At 43.3% G+C, this 9,308-nt stretch overlaps 1 protein-coding gene across 1 annotated transcript; it reads right to left on the bottom strand.

Moving 5' to 3' along the window:
- Positions 1 to 5,422: 5,422 nt before the first annotated feature.
- Positions 5,423 to 9,257, bottom strand: TENT5C (terminal nucleotidyltransferase 5C). The gene is made up of 2 exons (XM_005420584.1): positions 9,212 to 9,257; positions 5,423 to 6,931 (listed from the first exon to the last, which is right to left on the bottom strand). Exon 2 carries the CDS (start codon positions 6,903 to 6,905, stop codon positions 5,730 to 5,732), a length of 1,176 nt encoding a protein of 391 aa, XP_005420641.1. The 5' UTR covers positions 6,906 to 6,931; positions 9,212 to 9,257; the 3' UTR covers positions 5,423 to 5,729.
- Positions 9,258 to 9,308: the final 51 nt, after the last annotated feature.

Here is a 9,308-nt window from a genome sequence, read left to right as displayed (position 1 = left end):
GGAGTTAAGGTAAGAGAGTTTTTGGTGATAGCAGATGGTTTGTGTTGCCCAGCTGCTTTATTAGTTCTCTATTTAATTTCATAGGGAAGCAACTAGATCTGGAAAAAGGGACTACATAAGGTTCATGATTGCTTCCATGGGATCACACCACCTCTAAATTCCACAGACCTTTCCACTGCACATGTTACAGGGTCCTGGAGACTGGAATTTCTCCAGCAATACTTAACTGAGGCTGGAGTTTGACTGAGCTCTGGAGGGGATTGGAAGCAAGCACACTTTTTAAGAGCATTTATTCTTTATTCTAGAGCAAGAGCAGCAGGACTACCACACAGCCCTAGCTTGTACTTAGCTTTGACCTGCACAACTCCCACTGACCTTTGGTTAATAGTAGCATCAGTGTTTAGGACAGCGTGAAAGCAAAGGCTTTCAATCTGTAAATAACCTGAAAAACAATTGCTGACTTTGTTTCTCACCCCCTTCGGTCATGAGTTGAAGTGTGCAGTAGCAGAGTGCTGCTCCATAAAGTGGAGTGCATCACAGAACAGACTGGCAGGCTCCAGCTCAGACCAGACCCTACCTAACAGGTCTGGGTCTGTGTTTCACCATGTCTTAAAGTTGAGATCAGATGATGGTCAGACAGGGAAAAAATGGTTCCCTAGAAGCTGTCTCTGTAATGAAAGTGAAAGATTAATCATGTCTCACTTAACTGACTAATCTTCAATAAGTTGAGGCAGATATAAAACATGTACATTGAATAACATCTAAAACAAGCATTACTGTGTACCCCACGCTGTTACTCACCTCATGAGTGCACCTGCACACCCACTGGTCAATAAGCTCTACAGATACTTTGTCAGCATTATTTAGATTCAAAAATAGCTTGAGGCAAGGGTTGTTTAGCATACTTTTATTTGCACAAGAATTTCAGCATCATTAAGGTCCAAACCCCAATTTCCAAGGATGACAAGTGAACACCACAGTGCAGAACAGTAGACAAAGTTACTGTGACCAATCTCACATTTGGGCTCATCACAAATCCAAATATTTCTAGTACCCTGTTCTTCCAGCTAAAAGAGGGATGGGGAGAAAGAAAAAAAAGAAAACAAACAAAAAACCAAAAACAAAATAAAACAAACAAAAAAAAAAAAAAAAAAAAAACAAAAAAAACAACAACAAAAAAAAAAAAACAAAAAAAAAACAAAAAAAAAAAAAAAAACACAACCAACAAAACCAACCAACTCACTTCTTCCAAAGAGATGAGACAGGTTTTCCAAGAGCTGACTTCTTTTAACGGTAAAAAATAATAAGAAACATAGGAAAAAAGGCCCTCTAAATTTCAATGGAAAGTGCAGTTTTATTCAGAGAGACAAGCCCAATCCAGACATGTAAGTGAGAAAAACCAGAGTCCTCCAACCATTCCCCCCAAAGTTTCTACTACAGACCAACATCCCATTCTATACCTAGCTTCAATGAAAATAAAGAACATTCATGAAATACACTTAACTGTATGCAAGAAACAATTGGGCAAGACTTAGGTGTGAGGGCTAGAAGTTTTATTATTCATTTGGCTCTCCCAAAGCCCAAATTAGACCAAGCTGCTGGTGGCTGTGGTCAACTTACTGCTCATTCCTGTGCCTAACAACTACAGAATCCTGACTGAGTTGAATGAGGAATGGGAAACAAGTACCATCAGTACACTGACAGTTTAGGATTAAGGCAATTTGTCCAGGTTCTTTTCTGAGAGGCCTTTCCCCAACTACTCATATAGTGATAAGGAGAGGTCACTACTAACATCAGTGGTTATTCTAGGAATTGGAACCCACAAAGCCTAGGCACATACCAAATGCTTAACCCCAGAACTCAAGTCCAAAATATGGATCTTTAAGTTTCAATAAAAAGCTTTATGTATTTGGACTAGATTTAAATACTACCTACTGCTTTGTAGAGGAGGTGATTAAGTGAAAGCATGAGGATCTTTTGAAAAATGTTGTTCAGAAGCAAGCAGTAGTCTTAAACCCCCAACTTAGTGATTGACTGACTGAGCTGAGGACAAACACAGCAATAATTAAATCTTTAGCAGAGTAAGCACAAACTATGCTTTAGCTTACAATTTGTCACAGTGACCATGGATCAGCACAGGGATTTTACCAAAGTGGCTAAAACACAGTCTTCTACCAGGTCTCTTTGGTAGCATCTCTATCAATTAAAAAAGTCTATCTTACAGTGAGGAAGTCACAACAATAGACTGCAAGTCAAGGGGAACTTGGCAATAAATGTTGTCAACAGGTGCTTAACCTCAGACTGGCTTTGTCCAGCAGTGCTTACCAGCTACATGAAGAAAACAGCTATTTTACACCACAGCCTAGTTAGCAGAAGCTTGATCCTGAGGAATGATGCACTGAGTGTTACTGCAGCTTTGTTTTAATGCCACTGCCCAGAGGGAATGTATCAGGTAACAGTCTGAAGCACAGTAGTCTCTCTCTCTAAGCTCCACATGACACACAAGAGGTTAGAAGAGATTTATTACAGCAGAGGCATCATTAGTGCTGAGCGGTGACTGAACCAAGCAGGCATCCTAGACCTGGCCCAGGGTCATCACTTTTACCTAGTGCTCATTCTCAAATTACCCCCTGCAACAGGGGTCACCATAAACCTGGACTCAAACCAGCTAACCCACAGCAAATTGAGCCACTGCCACCTGCACCATCAAGCTGCCAGCACCACCCAGAACAGAAAGGGGTAGCACTTGCAGCACAGTGATGAAAAGCTACCAAGTACACCAGCTTTTCCTGCCAAGCCTGGATTATTTGGAAGACAATGGGATGAGCAGTGCCCCAGCAATCCCTGGTACTCCAGGGTCAATGCAGCAGGGAGTGTGCAGCTTCAGGATACAATTTAACCATTCGAGGGTTTAGCATCTAAGAGCCAGGTTACAAAGCATCTGTATTTCCCACATGCCAGAGCATCCTAACAACCAGACAGGGAACACAAGAGTCCTGCAAAGCTCAGACCCAGGCACTCAGCTGTTCAGAGAGCAGCAATTCAATGTGGAGCTTCCTCAGAGGCCTCAGCATCAAGTTACATCAGCAAAAGCACAATAGTTATGGCAGGAACTACTTAACTTCTCCATAGCTCTATCTCACTAGGAATCCAATTCAGCCTTTTTTCATTCTCTAGCATTTCCTTTTCCAGGAGATGCACCTGGCCTGATGTCCAGCAGCCAAGGCATTAAAGACTAATAAAACAAGTCTGTGTTTCCAGCTTGTGAGGACTCCTCCCAGGCATCTCACCACTTCTTCCATGAGAGCCAATGCATAAAAACAGTTCCTAAAGATCAGCCATGACATCACAGAGAAGGCAGATACCTGAGTCTGAGCCCCTCCAGGCACCTGTTCACCTCAGCAATGGCCATAGCATAGGCTGGCTTCAAAAACATCTATGCAAGAGAGGACAGCAATTACAAACTCTTAAGTCTTCTTTATAGCGACACTCTATACTAGGCCAAGTATTGCTTTCCATGCAGGAGTTATTCTTGCCTAGGATTGCATTCCAGCAGTAAGCTTGCACTAAGTTTAACACACATGACAACACTGGCATCATGTTAGTTTTTAAAAAGTCAAAGTCTTGGATGACAGATGTCTTGTCTGCAAACCACACCAAGTCCAAGCCACAGTTTATGAAAAAGGCTGGGTTTGCTTTCAAGTTTGGCTACTTTGGCTGACTAATCAGGAAGCCTTTAATGAAAAAAATATACAATATAATCCACCAAATTATTTGTCTTTTTGCTACTGAAGTTGCTATCAAAAGTGTTCAGGAAATCAGGCTAAAGCCTGCTTAGCTACATACAGTCCACTTGGTCGATTGCATCCCTCCCTGCCTTCCTAAGCTAAATGAAGTCTGAACAGAGAGGTAGCCTCACTGCTCTGTTGAGACAGTCTTTATGAAGTAGTTATGAAAAGTGGAAAGAACTTCTTGGTCTTATGAGAAGCAGGCCATTTTTACCATCATTCAAGTACAGCACTGCTGCTGTTTTCCACCTTGAATGGCAACCAAACATCGGTGTTCCATCTGCTTTCTGCTCTACCTTCTAAGCCTTAATCATTTGTTGGATCAGGCACTTTGGTCTTACAAGCTTGCAGAAACAGTAATAAATAGTTATAGAAGTAACAAAAAAGATTCAGTGAACAAGCATTCTTCACCATTGCACCAGCACATTATAAATAGCTCTAAGATTTGCCTTTCTGGTCTACATCTCTGATTAAACAAAAGAAACTCAAGATCATTGCTATATGTATTTTACTATTGTAATTCAGTGAAAATCATCCTGTTAATAACACCACTACATAAATAACTGAGGAATTTTTAACCTTCCTTATAAAGCCCAGGAGTCTCAAAGCAGCAAGTTCAGCCCTCTGTACCTCCAAGGGAGCGCATACGCTTCTGGAGACTATTCTGAACTCACGCCCAGACTTTCAACACATAGAACTTCTGTGGAGAGCTCTGCTCAGGGTTTGTACACCTCTTCAAGTGAGGGTTAAGAGCAGTAAAAAGGAAGAATTTCACCCTAACCACTTGAATTGCTCATGCAGTGACCAGGTGATAGTGATAACCCAGTAAGCTCAGTGGTGACAGAAAGGCAAACCTCCAGGACCAGCCTGAAGTCATACAATGAGAAATTCATTTTAGGAGTCACTTTCAGAATTCATGCTGTGACAGGAGTGCACGTAATCCTGCAACTTATAGTGACCTGGGATTTTTGTTTAGGGTTTTTGTTGGTTTTGCTGCAGACCTGTGAGGAAGAAAATCTGGTCAAACCCCAAAGTAAGAGCTGTGCTACTTTCCAAATGTGCCAAAATTGTTTTGAAAGATAGTCAGAAAAGCTTTAGCTTCCTGCTGGACTCAAGAATATTTTTCCAGGTTAACTGTTCAAACTGTGGCTCCAATTCTATTTAAAGCCTCAATTCCTCATTCCAAGGACTTTTTACACTACCAATTTTTAGATTATGTTTTAATGTGTTTTTAGAAATGCCACCTTCCAAGTTTTTGTAGTCAAGAAAAATTTAACCAGCTTATGCTTTATGAATAGAATTACTAAACTATTTTCAACTTCCAAGAAATTAATCTTGAACTCAATGCAGGACCACATAGCCATAGGCACTACAGGAAACAACATTTACGTCCTCTACAAGACAGACAGTATCCATACTGCTACCAGCTCACACAGACACACAGTGAAAGTGACCCAAGCATGACATGAGCCCAGTCTTGGCACAATTAGTTCAAGAGAAATTTGGCCAGAACTTGGACTGAGGAAGAGTAATGAGGTTAGGAAGTAGAAAGCAGAGTTTTGCTGCTACTCCAGGAGCAGCTTCTGCTTAAGGCATTTTACAGTCAATTAACCAACCCAGTTTACTGAATACTCCACTTAGATCCCATGTTAACAGCCACTTCCAGAGCTAGTACAAAGTTTCTTAACTGTTCCTCTTAACATCTGGCTGATGGTTCTCTTCTCCCCATGAAGAGGTAATAAGGCTTTTTGGCATTTGTAGAGATACTCTTAAAGATTCATAGCAGTCACCTGGCTGCATAATCCCACTGCACACCAGGAAATGGACAGTCTGATACAGCCATGTTTCCATTAGAGAACATCCAACTGACACTTATTACTTGTCTATATTTACACTCTTGGCTCTCAGCAGTCTCCAGCCAGGAGCACTCGAGGGGAGCGATCAATTGCAAGGCAACCAGGTGGGGTAGGACTGGCTGTACAGCACAGGGGCACTTGCCAGGTAGTAGTTGCTGAAGTTTGCATCGCTGACATAAGGTGCTGGCTGGTAGTAACAGGTCACATTAGTGGCATTAGGGATGACATTCTGTTCTGCCAGCACCTTGAGTGCCAGCAGAGAAATCAAATTGAGAGTCTGCCTCCGCTCGTGCCCCATGAGGCAGACGGTGCTCTCATTCACCACCCGGCGCAGAATCATGAGGTAGTCGTACTTGCTCCTCTCTTCTTTGGAGAAGTGGTTCTGGAGGTAGGTCTCCAGCTTGCGCTGCTGATCCAGGATGTCTGGGAAGTCTATGAAGAACCGGGAGCACATGTAGCGCTCCAGCGTCTTGATCTCGTCCTTATCCATGGGCCTGAAGTCTCGTACTAAGAGGTTGCTGTACTTCAGCAGCCCACCACCTCGGATCTCCTCAGGGTTTTTGGTAGCTATCAGCTTGTTCTGGAGGTGATCAAAAGCTGCTTCAAAGTCTCCATACATGCTCTCCCCAATCACGGTTGGGTGGAAGTGCTCTGACATGGGGGTTTCTGAGTAGTTATAGTAAAAGAGCAGGGAGTCCAGAATGATCTGGAACGAGTCCACGCTGAACTCAAACTGCCGCCGAATGCAGTCCACAAACTTAAGCTCCACGTTTTTGCCATGCTTGTTGGAAAGCGATATCAAGCTCCAGCGGTCAGTCTCTGTGCACACTTTGACCAGCTTCTGGATGTAGGCTTCCTTCAGTGTCACGGGACTGATTTTCAGCTTACTCACTCCTTCCGGCAGGAAATTCAAGAGGGATCGCAAGACCACATCTCGGACTAACTGAAACTCTGCCTCACTTGGAAGAGAAACTTGAAAAATGAGATCCAGGTCTTTGCATCCCAGCCCATTATCCTTGACCAGGACGTGACCAGCTGCAGAGCCGTTCAGGCGGACATCATGGACCACGATGCCCGCATCGCTCAGCCGGCTCCGAACCGTCTGGACAATGTCCTTCAGAGTTATCTGCAGCGTCGGGAAGTTCCCCCGGCCATGGATGGGAACCACCTCTGTGAGAACCTCGTGCAGACGGCTGACCTGCTCCCAGTTCAGAACACTGCAGGACATGGAGTCTGGTCCACTGATTCCTTTGCCTGCCATCTTAGGGCTTTTCTTCTCCAAAGAAACTGGAGGCAGGATATAAAAAGAAAAAGACAAGTCAGAGCTTCTGTTTGTGCTTCCTAGATCTATTCCTAGACTCTGTTTTTCTGTCCATTCACACAGACACAAACTAGACAGAAATAACTCTATGTATTGATGATTATCAGCAATCCTTTCACCCAAAATGAGACACAGCTTTTCGATTGGTGCAGGCAAAAAAGATATTAGTTGCCACTGGTTTTTTTTTTTGGTGAGGTAGAGTTACTTCAGGAAAGTAGTTTGTGTCAAATGGAAATTACCAAAGATGACACAAGCTAAGGCTAAAGTCATCAGCAGCACCAGCAGAAGTAAGATGAGCTGCAAAGGACTTCTGAGAGTCAGGCTTTGAAGTTGTTTCATGATGCATATAAAGCTCAAACTGCTGTCTCCAACCAACACAACTGTAGAACAGCCTCAGGTGTTAGTTTCAGGGCTTAGACATCCAGTCCACTGACAATTCTTAAATTGTGCCAGAGATACAAGATTTCTTCCTTTACATAGAATGCTTTCCTTTCTAAATGATCCAGCATCTATCACCCACAGGACAAAGGCCAAGTACATCTTGCTCCTGCAAAAAGCTGCAGCTTTCAACATCCTGCACAGAATTCCAGCTGCAAACTCAGGTAACAGTATTCAATGGGTACTCCAGTCTTCGTAAGCAACTCTTTGCCCTTCTTCAGAGACACTGCCTAGCCAAAGTACCTTTCTGGAAATGTTCATACTTGCCCCAAGTTCTGCTCATTTGTGAAGGGCAAACAGGCTTGTAAGACCTGGGACAAATTCAGATGATGCATATAAAGTTCATGTTACACTTTTAACACCCAGAATCTCGCTAACCAGACTTGGTCACAGCCTTGTCTGAACACATCAAGCACAAGAGAATGATCTGATTAGCTGTGACACGATTAGTTAAGTCACTTGCCTTTTGTAGCATGGAGATACTTACAGATGGTTCTACAGTCATGCAACTCAAACTGGTGTTAATAACCTTTTCTGTTTTTTTAAGTGTTCCAGGTTTCTGTGTAGCCAGGTGCTTCCTGACAGCTACAGACTAATTCAGGCCTCACCTTCTTCTGCCCCAAGTACTCCTGAAGACTGCAGCTGCCAAGGTCAGACTAGTCAAATTTAACTTAATTAACTCTTGCCTACCAAGAAGGAAAACCCAAACCCTATAGTTTCCTAGCATGCAATAGCACAGTGCATGGATCATTTTTAAGCAAGTTTCAAAGAACAGCTATTGTCATCTCAGACCTCCTCTTTTTCAGCTTTTCATTTTTGAGCAATTCATTTGACCTGCCACCTCTTTGGATGAGGAGAGTCAAACCTAGAGCAAGTACACAGTGAGGTTAAAATGCTTCTGGGGAAGCAGCTTCTGTCCTTGAGCACGAGCTACTGCATTACAAACTGTGCTGCCATGGATCACATCAGCACCAGCAGGGACGAAACAAACCTTTGATTTGCAAGATGATTAATCTAGGACAAATCAAGAGGTTCTTCAAGCTTGATCTTTAATGCTCCAACACAGCATAAGCACAAAAACATCAAGCCTGCCAGCAGTTGCTCTCAGGCAATTCAAGCACATTAAAGTACATTTCCTCAGTAAATTCACTATATTTCCATTAAATCCTTCAGATCACTAAAGAACACAGGAGTCTTCCCACGACTTCTAACTGAAGCTGCAAGTGCTTTCAGCTACTGCCTCTGAAACTATTCCCTCTCTTTCTTCCCATTTGTAGCCCTCTCTGCAGCCAAGACAACACTCGCAGCTCATTCACCCAGTGACCAGAAGGGATTTGGACCAGTGCTTCCAACCCCACCACACACACTTGGTTTTGCTTGGTGACCCTCACCTGGGAGAATAATGCACATTACTGCCCCTGGGGGGAGAAAGACGAAGTATTTCATTTCCAGTTCAGCGGAGGGCTTAATTCTCAGGCTGTCAACCTCCAAAGCCTCCCACCCCCAAATCACTAGTGTTTGCCTACTCGGCAAGCTTTGTGTTAGTGACAACAGATTCCCAGCGACTCCAGTGTATTTGGGATGCTAACATCTCCCAAGCCTCTTGTTTCACTGCCAGCCATTCCCTTCCCCAAGACCTGACAGCTGAAGGTACTTACTCCTTGGGAAGAAAACCACTACGGAGACAGGAGGCACTAGCGATCTTTAATACATAACTATCTTTACACATAACTGTCTTTAATACCGAGTGTAAAGAGTATTGAACACAACACTCAAACCAGAAGCAAAATAGAGCGAGGACTACACACCTTCACCTTGGTCACGACGAGGTGCGTTACCCTGCAGCAGCAACTTTCTCCTATAAGACATATAATTTAACACAACACCCAGAAAAGTCCGCGGGCC

This window comes from Geospiza fortis, unplaced genomic scaffold (assembly GCF_000277835.1).
Source record: "Geospiza fortis unplaced genomic scaffold, GeoFor_1.0 scaffold1, whole genome shotgun sequence".
Lineage (NCBI taxonomy): Eukaryota > Metazoa > Chordata > Aves > Passeriformes > Thraupidae > Geospiza > Geospiza fortis.
The sequence above is the reverse complement of the archived record's forward strand: the minus strand, read 5'-3'. Positions and strand labels throughout refer to the sequence as shown.